Raw genomic sequence first — 22099 nt, 5'->3', positions numbered from 1 at the left:
TTATTCTATTCTATCTCATTTTATACTATCTTATTCTATCCTATCTTATTTCATACTATCTTATTCTATACTATTCTATTTAATCTTATTCTATTTAATCCTATTTAATTCTATTAAATCCCATTCCATTCTATTTAATCCCATTCTATCTAATCCCATTCTATCTAATCCCATCTCATTCTATCCCATCCTACCCTATTCTATTCATTTTAATATTATTATCCAATTATACTCTTCTCTCTTCTCTCCCCTCTTCTCTCCCCTTTAACATCTCTACATCTCTACATCTCTACATCTCTACATCTATACATTAACCCCATTAAATCACTTTAAAAAAAACTAGATATACAGTAACCGATAATTGAAAAAAGCCATAGCTCAAAAATATACCTAAAATAATCATTTATTAACCTTTTCAATAATATATAATTATTTGTATAAAGTATATAAGAAATATACTTTTATATATATATAATAAAGATTCGTTGATTATTTGATAAAAAATATATCTGTTACAGGGTATATATATAGTAGTAAGCTGTCAGGACTTCGATCCCTAATACTGTGCCTTTTGGATAGATTGCGTACGTGGCGTAGTGGTAAAGCTTACAACTATTATTGTGTTCGCTCCGTAACAATATCAAATATTTTTAAGATTTTTTTTGATTTTGAATTCATAGTTTGAAGTTAAAGCTTTTGAAAAAATATGAAAATACGCTAAATTAACTAGTAAAATTGTTATAAAATCGAATTTTTGAATTTGATTAACTTTAATTAATTGAATTAATACGAAATAATTTATTAAAAATAATTCATTTAATTTTTATTGAAATTTATATAAATTATTATACTATATTAAAATCTTATAATAATTAATTCAAAGGTATTCAGAATATCTAACTTTAAAAAGGATGAAAAATGACTATTTTTAGTGTGTTTTTCAGTTTCGGCTTATTTCAATTGTCTAGTACTGTAATACAAATACAAATATAAATATAAACATAAACATAAATACAAATACAAACACAAACATAAACACAAATATAAATACAAATATAAACACAAATACAAACACACAAAAGTAAACAAAACAATAGATCCTATTATTCTGAATATTCAATTAGTAATTATCAACTCTCAACTACCAACAACTGCCGACTACGAACACCTCAATTTTATTTTATATCGTATTTGCATCCATTCTATTTCCCTCCTCCCCTTCCCTTCCCTCCCCTCTCATACCATTCATTTCATACCATTCCTTTCATAGAAATCAATGCTTATAAAATTGACTATTAATCAATCCATCAATCCATCCGCACGTATATTCCCCCCTCCTCTCTCAGCACTTCTCCATAATTTAATTTAGCTTCCTTCATTCCTCACACTTCAAAAACACCCCTTTGCTCTTCGCTAAATTCCATTCGCATTAAATTCTTGAAAGCACCTCATTCACCCTCGCATTAATCCCTCATCTCCTTTCCAACGTAAACCCTAACAATCAAACTAATAAGCAGCACTTTGCCTATAAAAATCCGCCGGATTAGATGCACCCCCAGGTGGCGCACTAGGTGCATTAGCTAACCCTTGACTCGGTCCTTGATTACTATCACTACTATCCGGTCTCTGATACGCCTTATATTGCCCCTGGCTAGGCAACGTTGACCTCGCATCCCCTAATACCGGATATGAGCTCCCTTGAACTGGACTTGGCAACGAACCCGGAGGCGCTGGTGGTTCATAAGATGGCTGAGGAGGTTGTGATGGTTGTTGAGGAGGTTTATAAGCATTGTATTGTTGAGGCGGTTGAGATGGGGCTGGTGTGGCTGTATATGGGTCTGTCTCAGCGTATGCAGTATACGGATGAGGATTTTGTTGTTGAACGGGAGAATCATAGACAGAAGTTGCAAGTTCTTGTGGGTTAGAATATGTACTTTGGGGGCGGTGACCAGTTTGTGGTTGTTGGGTTGGGTATTGAGTTGGGGGAGGACTGCTAGTTTCAAGCGGGGGTGGTTGTGAGCCTGATGGAATACGAGGAGTAGGATCCCTTTGGGGGTATGGCTGTTGACTCTCTGATTGTGGAGGTTGCTGGCCGGGATATGGTAGATAGCTCTCTGATTGTGTAGGCTGTTGGTTAGGATATGGCTGATGACTCTCTGACTGTGGAGGTTGTTGACCTGGAGCTACAACGTAAAAAGGGGCCGGTCCATTACGTTGAGGAGGATAACCGTTAGATGGAGATGGTTGCGGCTGATATGGAGGTTCTGCATAGACTTAGTATGTTGATGTTTATTAAAATTTGAGTTCACTCACCTGACTGAGATGGTGTATAATATCGCTGTGGCTCTTGTTGTGGTCTTGCGGCTTGAGGAGGGTACCCATAACCTTGTGGACCTTGAGGTACTTGCCCAGGTCGACCATACTGATAGGGTTGTGCCTGTGTCATAGAGGCATCCAGTAAACTTTCATAATCACGACATGATTTAATGAATCTCTCATTGAGTTGTGTGAAATCGTCTAATGTATGTTAGTGAGCTGATCATGAGTCGTATTATTATACGAGTATTCAATTCCTACCTTTTCTCTGAGAGTACTTTCCAATAAGCTCAATAAGCTTTGGCCTAATTGCAAGAGTAGAATGGTAAAGTTTCTAAGTATGTCAGAAAGTGGCTGGAAAATGAGGACACCAAAAACTTACTGTAATTTCCTCATTATCACGGGCATCTAATTGAGATGATGAAGTACTCAATAATGTAAGTAGCTTCTCGACATTCTTGATTTCCGCAAAAACCTCGGCCTCCATTTGCGCTTCTCGCTGTAATTCTTCCGGTGTGGGATCGACCAATTTCTCGACATAATTCAATGGGAAGATACCAGTCTTCCCTCGTAGAGAGCCCCTCCACCAATCCTTATATACCGATCCTACAACTGTAATGATATCACCCTTTCGAAATTGTAACTCATCTGCATCTGTAGGTTGGAAATTGTGAAGTGCTCTCACTCTTGAGACAGTAGCCGCGGTGGTCCCAGATGGTACTTGTTGTGGCTGTGCAGCTTGTTGCGATTGTGCCGGACCTGCGGATGAATTGGATGGTTGTGCAGGTTTTGGCTGACTACTTTTGTCTTGAATGGATAATTTTAATGCCATCTGTAATTCATCTTCTTCCTTCTGACGATCCAGATCCGTGAGTCGATTCTTTGATGGGGCAGAAGGCGGATGTAAATTGGGATTCTGGCTCTTCAAGCGGTGGTACTGATCATTCATAATCCCCAAATCAGGGTCTTTAAACATTCCTGCCCATTCAGCCATCCGTTCCAGAATCTTTGCCTTGACTTGTTGATGTGTGTTTCTATCGTTCGCCAGTCTCAGTAGTGCATCCGTGAATGCTCTCGAAGCCAACTCTCTGTGCATTTTCGCTCCGCAATTTTGACTTAGAGCATTGGCAAGCTATATGGTGAATGTCAGATTTGTTGAAAGCGATTCCAGCTCACGCGCTGACCTACCTCTAAAGTATATAATTGCACGTTGGCATTTCGATGCGCCAACCTCTTTATCATGCTTGCAACGGCATCCTTAGCACCGCTATCTTCACCGGTTACTTTGTCGCAAACATCCATAATGTATTCCCAATTTTCCGAGGTAAGATTCTCGTCGGTCGCCTTAGCTATAGCATCCATGGATTAGCATCATGCTCAAGGCTTCATTCAAGATAACTGGGGATTCGAATGAAATCATAAGCTGTAACTTACCGACGACCTCGTCAAAGGCATTTTGTTGCGCGCGAAACATCGTATAAAAATTCCTATATTACTTAGATGTTTCAAGAAATAAATGTCGTGGGGATTTTGTGGTTATGAAGGTGTAGGTAATAAGTAAGAGTTGTAGATGGTTTGCTCCTAGAAGACCGAGCCCCGCTAAATAGACAAGTGCTGCGGTAGCGTATCACGAGCATATCAACGTCACTGGAAGCTTTCCGACGCCGCACAAGGCATAAGGCATCAAACCAGAATACGATGTATTGAAGAATTCCGTACTAAAAATAGAAATTGTGAATTTAACTGCAATTATTGTATGATCCGAGGAAACAATGTAATATTTCGGTCAAGCGAAAGTTCGATGTTGTAACATTGAGCCGGACATATTAAATTCAATACTCAACATACGACAACTCAGTGTTTGATCACAGTATATGTATATATATACAATTGCTTAACGTTAATATACATTCAAAGAATAGAGTATTCAAAGTTTTGGATCAGCATCCAAGTTCTGGATTATGAAGCCGGACCTAATCTACTTGCTTTCATAAAGGCAAGAGCTAATTTCTTGTTGTACATATAAACAATTGCATACCTACTCTCTGTAAGCGTAGCAGATTGTGACATAAAAAAAGGGGTTGAAGAATCCCATGTCAAGGGAAACGCAACAGACAACCAGACGCTATGCTTCCAATCAATTAGTTTCCTTCCCAATACCACAATCATCCATCCAGATATGAAACAGCGCCTATACTCCATCGTTATATGCATAAAACGAGACCCCCGAGATAATTTTTGCTACAACAAGAGAGGTTACTTATGCTACCACATCTCACCGTCATCAGCTGCTTGATCATGTGATTGTGTTCGCCCATAATCGTAGTACTTCTGATTTTGATCGTTATAGCCATTCTCGCTATTGTTTTGGCCGGTGCGAGATTGTGGACGATTATGGTCCTGCTCGGACTCGCCTCCTTGATGATCGTAATCATATATTTGAGAGTCATCAACATAGTTAACAGCCTCACCAGAATGGTTGGGATTTTGGGATTGTTCAGCATATTGAGTGATGCCCTATAGAGTGTTAGCTCAAAATATCTTCAAGTTCCCGAAATTGATGAAATCATACCTGGTGGTAATCGTATCGATATTGGTCACCCTCTGGTTGCTGCTGCTGCTGTTGCTGTTGTTGTCTCAACTGTTCTTGTTGCTCTAGGTATTTTTGTTCTTGCTCCTTCTGCTTTCTCTCTGCCTCTGCCTTCTTCTGTTGTACAGATTGAGGTACTTGCATATGTGGATGCATTTGTTGAACCTTGGCCAAGTACGAGTACATGAAGTTGCTAAGTAGAACCTGACTGTACAACGCCCGTTTGGGGTTAGCTAATTTGATGTGAGCCATGCGATAAATTGCCCTCTCTTCCATTATTGAAAATCTTGTCCAGTTGTAATCAATATCTGGTTTCAAGATACGTTGCGGTGGTTCCGGCGAAAGAGTGCGAAGTGAGCTTCCTTTTTTACCCCCTGAATCTCGATCGGCTTTCTTCTTTCCACCACCAAAAAGAGACGAGAAGATGCCATCCTTCTCCTTTTTAGGCTCCCCGCCAGCTTTACGACTACCTTCTTTCTTGCGTTCATTTTCTAGTTTATTATCAACATTCTCTCTCTCGACTAAGAAACTTTCCCGGCCTCTCGTAGTTGTCTCCATGGTGGATTGCAAAACATCCAATCGAGCATTATCATGCGCTTTCTCCGATGAAACTTTGGCTCTACTCTTATCGTCTTTCTTCTTATCCTTCTTGTCCTTCTCATCACTCCCCTTGAACCAACCCCAACTAGTCTTCCGAGGCCCAGAGTTTTCCTCCTCTCTTTCCTTTCTACTTTTCTTGTCGGTCTTCTTTTCATCGAAGGTTGGGATGTGAGTGAGCGCATCCGTTCTCAAAGAGTTCACCGGAAGTGAAGAAGATTGCTGATGTTGAGACATGTCGTTTGCTGTTGATGTCTTTGGGAGATTGGCACCGCCGGAAGAAGCTTGACGCTCCATTGCCGGACGTTTGTTCAATCTCGCTGGAGGTTCTGGAATGGACTGAGGAGTTGCTTGAGGAGTTGTTTGAGGAGTTGCTTGAGGAACTACTTGAGGAGCTAATTGGGGAGCTGCTTGAGGAATTACTGGTGAGGTATGTTGCTTCGGTGAGACTTGCGCAGTCTGTGAAGATGTTCTTTCAGGGTACTGGAGAGACTGCTTGCCCATTTGTGGTTCTGGAGTTTCTTCTACCGGAGGTGGTGTTTCTACTATACGTGGGACTGGCGAATCCGTTCGAGGGTGGCTAGTACTTCTTGATCGAGTTGCATCATGAGCAGGGGGAGAAGGCTGTTGGCTGGCGTTGGGTAATATTTCTGCAGTTGATGTTGGAGCTGGAGAATCAGATCGTGTAGGTACTTCGTTGGCAATGTTTCCCGGAATTGGAGGAACTGGTGGGACCTGTTCAATGTTCTGCATACGCCGTGCGCTCCTGTTGGGTCTTGAAAAATTATCCGTGTTACCTGAGGGCTCCGATTGGGTGTGTGTAAGAGGGTAGCCTGCAGATGGACGCCCATCAATCGGCGAAGCCGTTGGCGAATCTCCCCCGTCCGTATCAGCTCGAATAGAGCCAGCCCTTTTTGAAAATGGGACTCGCTCTCCCTTTCTCAAGCTTCCCCTCCTATATGTGGTGTGTGTGGATCTCCTTAGACCGATCCCAGGTGCTTGGGGCAAGATGGGCAAATCTTCGCCTTCAGCACCTTCACCTCTTCCTGTGTCGAGATTCAATTTCTGCATTGCTTTTGAAGGATCCTTTACCAACTCGTCCAATTCCTGAAGATCCGAGATTCTGAGATCAGGCGTGTGATGTGACGATAAAGACTTTTTCCTCTCTAAATGTTCTGCCCCATCTTGGTACCCTATAGCTCCCTTACCACCGGAATTATCGATCTGCCTTGACAACATAGATTTCTTCCTCCTCAATCCTGCTCCAGACCCACTCTGATCAACTCCATTAGCCGTTAATGAGTTTTGATCTCCAGATCGTCGTTTTATTGATTGAACGCGGTTTTCCAGAAAGGTTTTGAATTCCATGGGTGCAAGCTCGGGGTGGACTCTGGCGGGTACCCAAAAAAGTCGCGATGGATCGTCCTCGTTGTCGTTCCCTGTTGGAGCTGCTGTAGGCATTGAAGACACACCCTGGAACGATGGCAGATCCGGATCGCTGGTGTTGCCCACATCCATAGACATTCGCCGTAACGCTTGTAAATTACTTAGCTCTTGTGCGACAGCAGCTGGCCCGGATTCATAGTCGATATCGTTCAGCGGGAACTCCGCATTTGCGGTACCTCCTGCATTGGGATCACGTAAGGACAAAGATGGCGATATTGGAGCTCCATCTCCAAATGTTGGACTTCTGGGACTTTGCATGATTGCTGGTGATGTATGCGCTTTGTGGTTTCCATTTGCTAAGGGTACTGGTCTGGGTCTAATACTGCTGTTTGTGTCGTAAAATGAATTCGTTATCTCTTCGATAGACTCACTGGACGAGGAGGGCATAAAGCTAAGAGGTCGTGAATCTTGTTTTGAATAGTCATCATCCCCATACATATCTCCAATGGCCTCCGTTACATGATGGTTCGGATCGTTGATCGAAATTCGTGGATCCCGTCTAGGTGCAAAACTCCCCCCAAGTTGTTCTCGAGGTCTCGAAGAGGTCTGTTGAAGGGAAAAGGGGTCAGTAAAGTTTATTGCAACAGTTCGTAAATAAGATGTATCTTTGCAGAAAGTATTGTACGAAAGGACCAAGGTCTAGCAAGGAAAGCGAATGTAGCAAGAGTGAATCAAGAGAAATTGAGCGAGCGAGCGAGCGAGCGAGAGAAGTCCGACTTGGATGTCCAACAGACGAGCAGACAAGCATGAGGAGTGGTTGGGTCAGGTAGTAACTCGCAAAGACTACTCTGACTCTGCTTCTTTCCCACCATGTACGTCGCGTCGCACAGTGTAGCAAGTATTCCATAGAGATGTGCATACCTTCATCGGGAGTTGTGATGCGGGTCTTCTAAGAATTCCCTTGCTGAGATAGAAGAACTAGCACCTAATAGAATCACTGACGATACCGGCGATCTCATCTGGAGTTGTATGGATTATGGATTTAGTGTGGCAAGACTGGAGAGGAATAAAGAGCTTAATAAATATACATCGATGGGCACATGAATAAAAGTATGTCAAATGGGTGAAAGTGGAGAAGAGAGTTGCGATGGCATAATGTTGTTGTATGCGGTAATGATCGAGAGGAAGAGTAAGTGTGAGAGTAAGTGTGAGAGTAAGTGTGAGAGTGAGAGTGAGAGTGAGAGTGAGAGTGAGTGTGAGTGTAAGGGTAATAAGTGTATTTTGTTTGGGGATACTGATTGTGGTAAATAGGAAGGATCTCAATTAATTCGAGTTGTGCAATTGGGACCAAATGGGGATTGTCGTAGTGAGTAGGTACCTAGTAGGAGGTAAGTGGCATATGAGTGGCTCGAGTGGATAGATTGGGGAGAGAGTTTTTTTGGGGGGGTCCACCAGTGACCAGTGACCAGTGATCAGTGACCCGTGAGTGATGGAGCGATGGAGCGATGGAGCGTTGGAGTGGTGAGTGGTTGCTTGGGCGTTATTCATGGGATTTACGAGTCTCTATCGACATGGTAGACTTTGTTAGCGAAAGATCTAAATCGACTTATTCAATCTGATCATCCATCAACCGTCACAAAAAGATGAATCGTTGAATGAAATAAATGAGAATAGAAACTGTACAGACCAGGGACTAGGTATCTAGATACACAGATATTCTACCCAGGTAATCCACAGGTTAATCTGATATATGAGTCCAACAAATACCGAGATATACTCGTACATGTAACATTCACTCTTTGACGAAAATATCACATAGGGGTATCCGAATAGGGGACAAATGATCGAATGTCCGAGTCCATATATGACCGTCTGAACATCTGGGCACTACCTACCTAGTAGATATAACTACCTATGTTGTTGGAATCACCAGACAAACTGCATGGTCTTTCATGCAAATGACATGCTGGTTAATCTTGTAGAATTAGACCTCACGATTATACTCGTACAGTACAGTACATACATACATACATCATCATGTACATCATGTACACACTGCATAGTGACATAATGAAACTTTAAAGCCAGAGCACATAGTACTACTCACTCGTATTGTTAAGAATTCTTCCTTCAAGCTTCAAGCTTCACATTGAATATCAACGTCTACTCGTATTGGGTACCGGCATATCAACACCTACCTACTCTATCAGCTGTGCTTTGGAAGATCTTTTATATCTCCCAAGACTTCTCTCGTATCACCCACCCACCTGCTCCTTATCCAGGGCTGAATTTGGCATCTGACTGTATTCCCAACTCTGATGAGCTTGGGATGCTGTCTACCAGGTATTCAGGGTTCTTATGTCAGTCGGTTGCTACAGCGCCTAGAGTCATCCTTCACAATTGAGAGATTCTTAACCATCCTTTCCGTGATTAGCTACCTAGGCATGCGGCGCAAACACATGATAATCATAATCCAAGAAGAAGAGGTAGGGGGTAAGAGAGGCACGCACCGGAAGCTTGTTCTTCCCGATGATAGGTAGGGTAGGTAGGTACTTGAGTAAAATGCTGTCATTTCAAATGATGAATTGAGCCTCCGGATGTTGTTACTCACACATACTCACTGTCAAGGTCCCAAATTACTCTGTTTTTCGCGAATCACAAACATCTCAAAGGCTTTTCGCAGAGCATTTTGTAAAATTCGATACCTATAGATATGTATGTATGTTGTAAGTGTTCCTTCGGCGGGGTACACAAGTAGTAAGGAGGGAAAAAAGAAGTCTTTGGAAGGCTTTGAAATTATGATCAAGGTTAATTATAGAATTATAGAACATGGGCTGGCTCAGGGGCATTTGTAAGTGTGTGTGTGGGTGGGCAACGGCTAATCGATCTAGAATCTTTCTTCTTCTTCCATTTCTTCCATCTATCGTATCGTATCGTCTCGTATTCGCACCCGCCGTTGTCCCGTTTCCTGCCACACGATAAGAAAAAAGCAAATCGAAAGAGAGCAAAGAGAAGAGAAGAAAACTTCCATCACCGTCACCAAAACGACATGACCCTTTTTCGAATTTCTGTCATTATACGTACCGGTAGGCACATAACATACCTAACCATATAGATAAAACGGTGCCAGAGTACGGTCACCCAATAAAAGCATTTGCTGTACGATTAGCTCGATTTCCGTTGCTCACAGCCACAATGTTGAGAGTTCCAACGTTCGCATTGACTTCATTTTTGGATGTTTGAAACCAGGGCTCACCTCACCCACCACCTCATTTCAAAGACACACCACGTACTTCGTACTCAAACATGAGGGAGGGTCTCTCGTTAAAAGTGGTAAAAGTGTGGAGTTCATCACGAGAAATACAATTTATAGATTGTGAGACATCTTTCATTTATACATTTACACAAACCTACTAGGTACATACATACATACATACATACATACATACATACATACCTACATACATACATACATACATACCTACATACACACAGTCAATCAATCAAATGACATTTCCTGCCACTCAACGCCAATCAATCATTTTGACTTTCTCTCTCCGGAATTTGAATGGACATTGCTATCTTCCGACATGGGAACATGCTTCCCTGCTTCCTGCCTCCCCCAGGGTAGCCTGTCGGTGATAACATCATGTCGCCTATTCGGGTCAATATATGGTCCTTTGCTGGCATATATGCAGTCGTTCGCCAGCTTCATATCCCCAGTCCACCATGTGAGTACAGTGCGAGTGCGTATCCAACAGGAGGTGAAGAGTAAGAACAAAATGGGGTTCAACAACTGGTTTGTGTGTACCCCACAGTACTCTATTTCCCCCGCATCTTGATCTGCAGAAGCCTGCAATTCTCGACAATTCAACCGCTTCGGAAAAACTCTCCCTCGGTATATCCATTGACCGAGTTTTGGAGAATCAACTACTGATGCGACTTTGAGTTCGTTCCTGAAAGTGTACAAATGGCGTGGGTTTCCGCTGAAATTCGATCGACAACGAAGCATCGTGCGCTCATACAGAGTGCTGCTCTCAAATCATGGCCATCATCAAACGTTTAATTGCGCTTGTCGCACTTTCCCTTTCCTTAGATTTGGTTTCTGCTCAAGCATGCTGGAAAAACACAACTTGCAGCGGACCTCTGGAAGCTGCCTTTCCAGGCCCTTGGGATGCAAATATCTATGCGCCTTCGAGTCGCCAGGTATCTCCGAAATCCGTCTTATCCGCAACAACCGGAGCTGTTCTATCTAGCTTCACGGGATCGATTGGACTTTCTGGCAATGGTTCGAAATATACTCTTGACTTTGGTAAAGAGGTGGGCGGACTCGTGACCCTCAAATACACTTCCTCGGGGCCTGGTGCAATCGGGCTGGCATTTACAGAAGCCAAAAATTACATCGGGGAATGGTCGGACTCGTCCAATGGAGGATTCAAAGGACCAGATGGCGCTATCTATGCAAATTTCACATCAGCTGGCACGGGAACATATACCATGCCGGATCTTTCGCTTCGTGGAGGTTTCAGATACTTGACTTTGTTCTTGCTTACCGATGGTACCACGAATGTCAATATCAGCAGCATCGTTCTTGAGATTGGATTCCAGCCAACGTGGTCAAATTTACAAGCATACCAAGGATATTTTCACAGCAGCGATGAAATGCTGAACAAGATTTGGTACTCTGGTGCATACACGCTGCAAACAAATGCAGTTCCTGTAAACACTGGACGTCAAATCCCTACTGTTAAAGTGGGATGGGCAAACAATGGTACTATGGGACCGGGTGATACCATCATTGTGGATGGCGCAAAGCGGGATCGAGCTGTTTGGCCTGGTGACATGGGTATTGCCGTTCCATCGACATTTATTAGTATTGGTGACCTCGTCAGTGTCAAAAATGCACTCCAGGTCATGTTCAACTACCAGGTATGTTATCATTTAGGTGATCTTTTTGTTCCTGCCTAGTATTGAAATTCCTTCTTTCGCATTCCAATTTTCCGCCTTGAAACTGCTTCATTGACCGAGGATCTCGACTGACCCAATTTAGAACAATGTGACGGGCGCATTTCCAGAGGCAGGGCCACCGTTGCTACAGCTGGGCTCTGATACATATCATATGTGGACTATGATTGGAACTTACAACTATGTTCTTTACACCAATGATACTTCGTTCCTTTTGCAAAACTGGGCGAAGTATAAATTAGCGATGAAATATGTTTATGGAAAAGTCAGCGCTCCTGGGCTCCTCGAGGTGACAGGTATTCGTGACTGGGCCCGTTGGCAACAAGGTTTTAATAACAGTGAAGCACAAATGATGTATGTTTTGTCATCAATGTGACTGTGGTGGTTAGCTAACAAATGCACAGTCTCTATCGAACTCTTCTTACTGGCGCTGATCTGGCCAAATGGGCTGGTGATACTACTAATTTGACCGCGACATGGACCAGTCAGGCGGCTTCTCTTAAAACAGCCGTCAATAAATACTGCTTCGATTCATCTTATGGATCTTTCAAAGACAACGCAACGGCAACTACATTACATCCTCAAGACGCAAATAGCATGGCTCTTTTATTCGGAGTTGTTTCTCCAACTTCCCCTACAGCCCAGACTATTTCCACCAACCTTCTCAAGAATTGGACCCCAATCGGAGCTGTCGCGCCCGAACTTCCAGAAAACATATCCCCTTTCATATCGAGTTTCGAGATTCAAGCCCACTTTACCATCGGAGAAACGAGTCGTGCGCTCGATCTCATTCGTCGATGTTGGGGTTGGTATCTCAACAACCCCAACGGAACCGAAAGTACAGTTATCGAAGGGTATCTCCAAAATGGTACCTTTGCGTATCGATCAAGCAGAGGTTACATGTACGATACCTCATACGTATCTCACGCACATGGCTGGTCTTCAGGTCCCACATCTGCCCTGACAGAATTTGTATTGGGTCTTAGTGTTACTAGCCCCGTGGGCAAAACTTGGAAATTAACACCACAATTCGGAGACTTGACGAGTGCAGAAGGTGGATTTGTGACTGCATTAGGGAAATTCCAAGCGGCTTGGAAACTTACAAAGACGGGATACACGTTGGATTTTGCGGTGCCGGAAGGAACCTCAGGGTCGTTGATCTTACCGGTAAGAAAGGCGGGGGTGGTGCCAAGTATTGTTCTAAATGGGAAGGAAATCAAGGGGTCAAAGGACTTGAAGGTTGTGAATGGGGGTGTGGCACTGGAGACTAATGGTGGAAAACATAGTATTGTTGTGCGTTGAAGATCTCTGCGCTACCTTTGAACATTTATTTACCACAACACTATTAAGACTCGGACACCCCAGTATGCGATCTATCTGATCTGCATTTTAAATCGTGGCTGTGAACATAAACTTCATGAAATATTTGAAACGTCCCTGGTCGTCATAGCCTCGAGTCCATAAAATGGAAAATCAGGGTCCTGTAATCTGATCTACTTGAGATGAAAGATCGTCATAACTTTCACATTTCTTTGTTTCACCAAAAGAGTGATTTGAGTGATTTTTGTGATAGCGCATGAATCAGACTAATTTTCAACTAATCTTCAACTATTCGATGTCGAAAGGGTGGATAATGACGTAGGTTGATAAAACTAAGGAATGGGGGTTGTTTTAGTGGGAAGCTGAGGGGTTCGGGCGGGAAACATAAATAAGTACAATGCTTGAGTACATCATCATCATCATCATCATCATCATCATTCTATTCATCAATAACCTCATTATCATCGCCAATTTCCTGCAACTTCGAAATTGAATTTCGTTCTAGAATTATTTGAGAATCTTATCCTTGATCACTGAGACATAAGATTTAATATACAGTACCTTGCCTCCGCACACTCCACTAAGTCCAAATTTGCAACCGGGATTCAAGATTACCGAAAGACAAACGACAACAAGGGTCGCGAATACCACCCCACTCAGTGACCAGGTAAGTTGAGTACAGCGAGCGAGCGATAGTGAATAATATCTTCTTGCATATTATCCATACGTCGCTCTTCTTGCGTCAATCTCCCATTCTCCCTTCACTTTTTGCACCAGCTGCTTTTTTGGAGAAAGAAAACTAATACAAGATGATGCGCAAACAGTCATTACACGCCAACATGTCGGGGTCACAAGTAGCAGGAGCTCCTGGATCGACACCAGCGAACATGCCAGTGAGATCATTCTCGACTAGCAGTGCGTTGACAGATCGTACGGATGAGGGAGAGGCAGTACCACTGGAGAACCCTAAGGATGTGAGTATCTTTGCGAAATCTGCAAATTGTCCAAGGCCAAATATCGGGGTTGGAGGAAGATAGGAGAACGCCTGTGGCTGATTGAATCTTCGCGCGCAGACTTCAGAATTGTTAGGAGAAAGATTGAGAGCTTGGAAACATGCAGTCGGGTATCTTGAGGAATACATTGGAGCGACGGAGAAAGTACAAAAACAGCAATCAAAGGAGTATGAGAAGGTTTTGAAGACTATCGCAAACCCCTTAAAAGAGGGGCACCATTTTCAGCAGGAGTTGGGAGGTATGGCGGGAATGTTCGAAAACATGCGAACGAATACTCAGGTATGATTTACGCGATGCTCTACTATTGCGCAAACGCTGACTGAATAGGGTTTAATAAACTCGCACCTCGAAACGGAGAAGAATCTGAAAGGCACGGTACTACCCATACTCGATCGATTACACAAGGAAATCAAACACAAATCTAAGGAGTTACTTTCTGGGGCTTCAAAGGGAGCAAAAGAGGTCGATAAGGCTAGAAATATTACACAAAAACATATTGAGCTTTTGGGATCGCAAACTGCGAACTACCAATCCAGCGCTGCTTCCATGAAGTCGGCCGAAGATCCATATGTCGTTCACCGAGGTATTTTACATCGGCTTCACAAGCAAGTTTTGGAGGAAAACACCAATCGTCATGATCTCATTCAAGTCCAAAATAACTTTGCGCAATTTGAGGCTCATGTAATCGAGATCATCCAACAGACTATGATGAGTTTCACTCAGATAGTTACGAGCCAATCTCAAAGAGAACAAACGCTCTTCGCAGATATGCTGAACGCTTGCCAAGGAGTTCCTGCAAATCTCGAATGGGAAGGCTTCGTTCACCGTAATCAAGCTTTACTTATCGATCCCAACGCCCCGGACCGCTCAGTAGAAGCAATTAGCTTCCCCAACCAGAATCACGCTAGCACTCAGGCTCTTATCGAGGGTTCGCTTGAACGCAAGAGCAGAAACAAGTTGAGTTTCGCCGGTTACACTACTGGCTACTATGTCGTAACTCCAAGCAAATTCCTCCACGAATTCAAAGACAACGACAATGTTCGCAAAGATCCCGTTCCGGAGTTATCCATCTACCTTCCAGATGCCATAATTGGAAGTACTAGCGGCGAAAAATTCAATATCAAAGGAAAAGATGTTTCCAAGGGAATAGGAAGTAAATTGTCTGGTACTTCCGAAATTGCCTTTAAGGCGCATTCGGCAGCGGATGCCAATAAGTGGTATGAAGTCATCAAATCGGTCGTGGGATCAAGTCCAGCAGAAGCAACTAGTCCAATGGGTCCATTGAGTCCAACATCCCCGACTGATTCAAAACAAAGCTCAATGAGCTATCCCGCGGAAAAACAACCTGAATCAATTCAAACTGGAGGAACAATTACAGGAGGGGAGACAGTTGCTAGTCCCGTGGCGACAACGAATGCAACTAATTTTGCACCTGGAACAGTACCAGAGAAAACTGGTTAAATTGGCAGGAATGAGAGAGTGTTTGGAGATTGTAATGTAAGGGGAAAGGGAGGATAAGATTTTTAGCGAATTGGTACAGAGAAGTAAATTTAAGCAGTGCGTCAGCGTGTTCGAGTTGTCAAATATGATGTGCTCTTTTGAGCGTGTGGATTATGTTTGAATGGCGGTCGAATTATTTGAAATATGTCCAGCGGGGAGGGGCGAGCAGAGGTAATGTTTAGTTTTGTATGTGGCTATTAAGATTTGTTACTTCTTTCACTGTAATCTGATCTGGTGTACATTCTTTGAATTTCAGTGAATGAATGAGGAGTTGTTTTCTTTTAACCTGGTCATATATCTTCAGGTTATCAATGTGAGTACTTGTTTGGTAGGTTATAAGTGTTTCTAAGGGGAACGTGAAGAGTCAGCCCATGGTAATTACAAGAAAATCTCACCGATTTGCGAGATTATGAAAAGGGAACATCGATGGGAGTTACTCTTATCTACTACCTACCCAATTGCTATCAGACTACCCAGTAGCTTTCTGAGGAGAAAAGACCGATCGAGAGAGATATCGTCAGATACCTACTAGGTAGGTGCGTTCATTAGGTTAGGGGAGGGGGAGGGGGAGGGGGGGAAGTGAAGTGCTCCTTCCTTGTCTGGGGGATAAGAATTTGTTTTGTGAAGGGTGAAGGAGAGGGTGAAGGAGGAATTGAGGTTATTGTTGTTGAGATGGGTTCAACTGGCTTTCTGAAAAGGACCGATCAAGAGCCCTCAGGGGTACCTAGTAGTTGAGGTCGTGCAGTTGATGATGAAAATTTGGTAGGTGCGTCCATCCGGTCAAGGCAGAGTAAGTGCTCCTTCTATTTTTGTGGCATACGGATTTGTTTTGCGCATGATCCTAAGTTCGAGAGGTTTGGATCTTGTTGTTGTGATATATTCAACTGAACCTCTCGACCTTCACACACTAAACCATCATGGACAATTCGGGATACTCAAAATTAAAGGAGCCTCCAATTACCCCACCATCTCGAATTCATGCAGCTTATCCACGTGAGAAGCATCAGAAAGTAGAATGTGCCCCTCAACCAAGTGATCCATTTCAAGATTCATCACTACCTCACCCTTCACTCGCGGAGCAAAGATTCGAGCTTCCATCCACACTTCTCAGCCCATTGAAGCCACCAGAAACATCAGATCAATTCAAAAATCCTTTCTTGAATCTTGTTCCAAATTCTCCGTTGAATCCCCGTAGCAGCAATTTCAATCCGGAGGCATGGATCGCCAATTTGGTTGCCTTCATGGGACAGGATCCGAGACGATATCCTCGGAGAAGTGCAGGATTTTCTTTTGAAAATTTGACCGTTTATGCTTTTAGGAAGCCAACTGATTATCAGAAAAATGTTGCAAATATTGTGTTTGAACTTGGCGCTTTTGCTCGCTGGTTGGTTGGATCTGGAAAACAGAAAGTTCAGATATTGAAAGGATTTGATGGTTTGGTTGAGCATGGAGAAATGCTGTTGGTTCTTGGTCGGCCAGGAAGTGGAGTTTCTTCGTTCTTGAAAACGATATCTGGGAACACTCATGAACTCTTTGTCGAGCCGGACTCGGATATCAATTACCAAGGAGTCTCTGTGAGCGAGATGCACACACGGTTTCGAGGCGAAACAATATATTTGGCCGAGTCGGATAGCCATTTCTCAAACTTGACGGTTGGCCAGACGCTACTTTTTGCGGCTAAAGCTCGAGCACCGTGTGATTTTACTTTTCCTGGAGTAACTCGAAAAGTGTACGCAGAGCATATGAGGGATGTGATGATGAAAACATTAGGTCTTAGTCACGTGGAAAATGTACTTGTTGGAAATGATGCCGTTAAAGGTATCAGTGGAGCTGAAAGGAAGAGAGTTAGCATCGCAGAAGCAGCCTTGAGCGGATGTTCTTTACAGTGTTGGGATAACTGTACCAGAGGCTTTGATAACGTTCATGTACTTGAGTTTTGTAAGATGATTCGACTTTCTACTACCCTTGGAAGAACGACGGCATGCGTTGCTTTATATCAAGTACCTGAAATAGTTTATGATGTAAGATATGGCTGCAGGCCTAGAGAGAACACTGCTAACTCTGCGTATAGCTATTTGATAAAGTTACAGTATGCTGTACTGCATATCTTCTCCCTGAAGCATTACTGATTGGCGCCATAGGTTGTATACGAGGGACGGCAGATATACTTCGGCCCATGCCATGAAGCAAAGTCTTTTTTCATCGATATGGGATTTGTTTGTCCTCCATATCAAACCACAGCAGACTTCTTGACATCCCTCACAAGTCCAGATGAAAGGATAATCCAGTAAAAATATCAGCTTATCCTTTTTAATTTTGACACTAACAACTGTAAAGACCAGGTTTTGAATTCCGAGTACCACGAACTCCCGAAGAATTCGTTATGGTGTGGAAAACAAGTCGTTATTACGCAAGACTTATGCAGGACCTTGAAGCTTATGAAAATGAATTCCCATTTGATGGGACTCATGCGTTGGATTTTGCCGCTGCGAGGAGATCTCAACAGGCTAAATATCTGTTCGTCTTTGATTTCCATCCCAATCTTGATCTTTGACTTACTCATTGAACTCCAGGAGAGCCCAATCAGCATATAAACTCGGTCCAAGACAACAAGTCTTTTTGTGTATCGTTAGAGGTCTCCAAAGGTTACGAAGTGACATGAACCACACAATTTTTATCCTGGCAATTAACTGTTTCATGGCTCTAATCATGGGTATCGTCTTCTACGATATGCCTGATGATACTAGCAGTATGAACAATAGAAGTATGTTACTGTTTATCACAATACTATTGAATGCTTTCACAGACTCACTTGAGGTAATGACACGAACTTTCAGGTATTCTTTTGCATCGCTGATAACACTCTAGATTCTCCAACTGTCTAATGAACGCCTGGTGGTGGAGAAACAAGCGAGATATGCATTTGTTCATCCATTCGCCGAAGCGTTTGCTTCAATACTATGCAGCATACCAGTCAGACTTTGCAGTAACGTTCTTTTTAACGCTATTCTATACTTCATGACAAGTTTGAGGAGAACATCTGTAGCATTTTTTACTTTCACTGCCTTCTCATTTGTTCTTAGTTTGACACTTTCTATGGCTTTCAGAGCTATTGGAGCTTCCTGTCGATCCCACCCTCAAGCCATCTTCTCAAAAGCAGTTGTTATATTGGCTTTTATGATGTATGCCGGATTCGCGGTTCCTCATATGAAAATGGTGCCATGGTTAGGGTGGATCACATACGTTGATCCGGTTGCGTACGCCTATGAAAGTTTGATTATCAACGAATTTTCAGGTCGGGTCTTTCCATGTGGAGATATCGTGCCGAATGGACCATCTTACATTAGTACAAGCCCTCATAACCGAGTGTGCGCTGTTGTTGGGGCTATCTCTGGGTTTGAAGATGTATTGGGGACTATATATCTTGAGCTCAGGTTTGGGTTCCAACCTAACCACTTATGGCGGTATGTGAAAACCTCGTGATGTTTTGATACTTGATGACGGGGAAAGGGGGAGATGCTTTCAAGATCATAAGCAGCTAATGTGTTTAGAAATATGAGCATCCTATTTGCTTTCATGGCATCTTATATGGGCGCATACCTACTCGTTATTACTCATGTGTCGATGGAGAAAATGAATGGAGAGACATTATTATTTCAACGGGGACACAAACCTCTGCCTAAGAGGCAAAGGCATCTTGAAATTTACTCGGGAGCAGATACTCATAGGTATGGTGGGAATGGCGATCCAATAACCAAAATCCAAAGACAAACATCAACTTTTCAATGGAAAGGTATCTGTCTGGATATCAAAACTGGAGATGGTACACGTCGAATCTTAGATCATGTTGATGGTTGGGTAAAACCAGGAACTTTGACCGCACTTATGGTACGTCCTATGGAGCGAGCTTGACACCAATGCTGATAAGGATTACATATAGGGTCCAACAGAGGCAGGGAAAACTTCATTGTTAGATGTTCTGGCGTCTAGAAGTAATGTTGGTGTAGTTTATGGTGAAACTTTTGTTGATGGCTGCATAAAAGATATATCGTTTCAACGCAAAGTGGGATATGTTCAACAAAAGGACCTTCACCTTTCAACAATGACAGTGCGTGAAGCATTACAGTTTAGTGCGATTATGCGTCAATCGAGCAAGACTACCAAGAAAGAGAAACTTGCCTATGTGGAAGAGATGATTGAGCTGTTGGAGATGGATGTGTATGCGGATGCTGTTATAGGAGTTCCTGGTGAAGGCTCGTAAGACCCGGTTCAGTTCTTACGTAAAGACTAATGATATTTCAGGATTAAACATTGAACAGAGAAAGAAACTGACTATAGGTATCGAGCTTGTCGCTAAGCCGAAGCTTCTACTCTTCTTAGACGAACCTACCACTGGGCTTGATAGTAGCACATCATGGGAAATAATTGAGCTTTTGAAAAAGATGACAGCTCACGGTCAAGCTATTTTATGCGCGATTCATCAACCGTCCACAGCAGTATTTCAACGTTTTGATAGTCTTCTTTTTCTTGGCCCTGGAGGTCGACCAATATATTTTGGTAGGCTTGGTGAGAATTGCGAAACTGTTAAGAAATATTTCGAATCCAATGGAGCAGATCCTTGTCCCCCGGGTGGAAATGTTGTTGAATGGATTATGCAGTGAGTTTGGTTCGTCAATTCCTCGAGCAATGATGGAATAATTAATATAGAAAAGGACTATCGGATGGACTCCTGGTTCAACAAATTTAATTGATTGGCCCGAAGTCTGGAGGAATAGTCATGAATTAGTCCTTGTTCATCGAAAGTTGGATCATATGAGAAAGGCATTAGTCGCAAGATCCAGCTTTTTTCTGACAGGAACCAAGAAACCACCTCATCGGAAAGAATTTGCTACGAAATTTTTAGTGCAAGTCTGGCAATGCTTCAGAAGAACAAACTCATACTATTGGCGAACACCTTCTTATATCTATTCGAAAATCGGATTATCCCTTTTTTATGTTCGCTTCGTCCTCTTCATTACCCTCTTCGCTATTTGAAGCTAATCATTGGTGTTAGGCTCTATTTATTGGATTTTCATCCTTTAAAGATGCAAGTTCTTTGCAGGATCTTCAGAATCAGACTTTTGGCGTGTTTATGCTTCTGTGAGTGTCTCCTCAATGAATGGGAGCTGAGCTATCACTGATTTTGATGTAGAACTTTAGCATCTAGCTTCGTTGCGCAGATTCTCCCAAATGTTTTGGCGCAACGAGCTTTGTTTGAAGCGCGAGAGCGACCTGCAAAGATTTACTCGTGGCCAGCTTTTATGATTAGTAACATACTTGTTCAGTTACCATGGAACACACTTTCGGCAATAATTATATTTCTGTGTTGGTACTATCCTGCGGGGATGTATCGCAATGCAATCTTAACGAAATCAATACTTGAGAGAAATGGAGTGATGCTACTGCTGATCTGGGTATACCTGATATATGCAAGTACATTCGGATACATGGTACAAGTTGGTCTTGAAGTTACAGTGATGGCTGGCAATTTGTCTAATGCTGCATTCTTCTTGTCATTGATGTTTTGTGGGTAAGTATGATATGACAATCTACTTTTTGAATATGGCTACAGCTAACTGATATTTTCTAGCATAATCTCAGCGCCTATAGCACTGCCTCAAATATGGAATATCTTGAGGCTTCTTTCTCCGTTCACTTACCTTGTTGATGGGATGCTCTCCATTGGCCTTGGTAACGTCCCAGTCACATGTTCCCAATTTGAATCTCTTCATTTCGAACCAGTAACTGGGAGTACCTGTGGCTCTTATATGGCTAGCTATATACAGAACGCGGGGGGCTATCTCACTAATCCTTCTGCAAAGAGTAGATGTGTTTATTGTCCCCTGAGAGATTCGAATGAGTTCCTTGCTGCTGCTGGTATGAGCTATACGAATAGGTGGCGCAACTTTTGTATCATGTGGGCTTATGTGGCTTTCAATGTCGTTATGACTTTGTTCATATACTGGCTGGTTAGGGCTCCGAAGAATTGGAAGGGAAAGCCGAAGGAGAATTTGGATGGTTCATCGAGTGCGAAGGATGAACATGTTAGTGAGCCGAGTGAACCAAGTGGAGGTAGTCATTCGGAACGGAGCTTTGTGAAAGTCGGTGGATATAAAGAGGACAGTCCTCAATCTAGAAAGCGTGGTAGGTCTGATGACATTGAGCTTGTTCGGATGTGAGTGAGGGAGGGAAAGTTGCAATTGTGGCATTGGAAAGGAGGGGCAGTGAGTGCAGTCTGGGATGGGATGATATCACATCGATTAACCTTATATAGCTTTGATAATTAGCATTTTTGTTGGCTGTTGTATGTAGATAGTAGGGTAGGTACCTAGGTAGGGAGGTAGGTGGGTACTTGTAATTAAAATATATGGAA

The 22099-nt window shown here is 42.8% G+C and overlaps 5 protein-coding genes across 5 annotated transcripts; 3 read left to right on the top strand and 2 right to left on the bottom strand.

The window, feature by feature from the left end:
* Nucleotides 1-1506: 1506 nt before the first annotated feature.
* On the bottom strand, nucleotides 1507-3790 carry EAE98_006161 (uncharacterized protein; the record flags this gene model as incomplete). The annotated part of the gene is made up of 6 exons (XM_038953783.1): nucleotides 1507-2264; nucleotides 2314-2517; nucleotides 2578-2650; nucleotides 2699-3448; nucleotides 3505-3665; nucleotides 3751-3790. The coding sequence occupies 6 exons, from the start codon at nucleotides 3788-3790 to the stop codon at nucleotides 1507-1509; spliced, it is 1986 nt and encodes a 661-aa protein (XP_038810178.1).
* Nucleotides 3791-4581: 791 nt separating this feature from the next.
* EAE98_006160 (uncharacterized protein) lies at nucleotides 4582-7816 on the bottom strand (the record flags this gene model as incomplete). Its single annotated transcript, XM_038953782.1, has 3 exons — nucleotides 4582-4833; nucleotides 4889-7495; nucleotides 7811-7816. 3 exons carry the CDS (start codon nucleotides 7814-7816, stop codon nucleotides 4582-4584), a joined length of 2865 nt encoding a protein of 954 aa, XP_038810177.1.
* Nucleotides 7817-10308: 2492 nt separating this feature from the next.
* Nucleotides 10309-13263, top strand: EAE98_006159 (uncharacterized protein). The gene is made up of 3 exons (XM_038953781.1): nucleotides 10309-11818; nucleotides 11940-12208; nucleotides 12259-13263. The coding sequence occupies exons 1-3, from the start codon at nucleotides 10934-10936 to the stop codon at nucleotides 13154-13156; spliced, it is 2052 nt and encodes a 683-aa protein (XP_038810176.1). The 5' UTR covers nucleotides 10309-10933; the 3' UTR covers nucleotides 13157-13263.
* Nucleotides 13264-13664: 401 nt separating this feature from the next.
* EAE98_006158 (uncharacterized protein) lies at nucleotides 13665-15735 on the top strand. Its single transcript, XM_038953780.1, has 4 exons — nucleotides 13665-13841; nucleotides 13999-14148; nucleotides 14248-14466; nucleotides 14515-15735. The coding sequence occupies exons 2-4, from the start codon at nucleotides 14014-14016 to the stop codon at nucleotides 15646-15648; spliced, it is 1488 nt and encodes a 495-aa protein (XP_038810175.1). The 5' UTR covers nucleotides 13665-13841; nucleotides 13999-14013; the 3' UTR covers nucleotides 15649-15735.
* Nucleotides 15736-16604: 869 nt separating this feature from the next.
* Nucleotides 16605-21905, top strand: EAE98_006157 (uncharacterized protein; the record flags this gene model as incomplete). The annotated part of the gene is made up of 13 exons (XM_038953779.1): nucleotides 16605-17708; nucleotides 17759-17776; nucleotides 17829-17974; nucleotides 18025-18204; nucleotides 18261-18504; nucleotides 18556-19151; nucleotides 19239-19575; nucleotides 19628-19934; nucleotides 19990-20344; nucleotides 20400-20682; nucleotides 20741-20826; nucleotides 20879-21256; nucleotides 21317-21905. The coding sequence occupies 13 exons, from the start codon at nucleotides 16605-16607 to the stop codon at nucleotides 21903-21905; spliced, it is 4623 nt and encodes a 1540-aa protein (XP_038810174.1).
* Nucleotides 21906-22099: the final 194 nt, after the last annotated feature.

This window comes from Botrytis deweyae, assembly GCF_014898535.1.
Source record: "Botrytis deweyae strain B1 chromosome Unknown BDEW_012, whole genome shotgun sequence".
Taxonomy (NCBI): domain Eukaryota; kingdom Fungi; phylum Ascomycota; class Leotiomycetes; order Helotiales; family Sclerotiniaceae; genus Botrytis; species Botrytis deweyae.
The sequence above is the reverse complement of the archived record's forward strand: the minus strand, read 5'-3'. Positions and strand labels throughout refer to the sequence as shown.

What these genes read in the sequence shown, in the direction of transcription:
- EAE98_006158 (XM_038953780.1), top strand. Translation starts at nt 14,014, where the DNA reads ATGTCGGGGTCACAAGTAGCAGGAGCTCCTGGATCGACACCAGCGAAC. An exon ending in CACTGGAGAACCCTAAGGAT is followed by an intron (nt 14,149 to 14,247) that starts GTGAGTATCTTT and finishes CTTCGCGCGCAG; the next exon opens with ACTTCAGAATTGTTAGGAGA. An exon ending in ACATGCGAACGAATACTCAG is followed by an intron (nt 14,467 to 14,514) that starts GTATGATTTACG and finishes CTGACTGAATAG; the next exon opens with GGTTTAATAAACTCGCACCT.
- EAE98_006159 (XM_038953781.1), top strand. Translation starts at nt 10,934, where the DNA reads ATGGCCATCATCAAACGTTTAATTGCGCTTGTCGCACTTTCCCTTTCC. An exon ending in AGGTCATGTTCAACTACCAG is followed by an intron (nt 11,819 to 11,939) that starts GTATGTTATCAT and finishes GACCCAATTTAG; the next exon opens with AACAATGTGACGGGCGCATT. An exon ending in AACAGTGAAGCACAAATGAT is followed by an intron (nt 12,209 to 12,258) that starts GTATGTTTTGTC and finishes ACAAATGCACAG; the next exon opens with TCTCTATCGAACTCTTCTTA.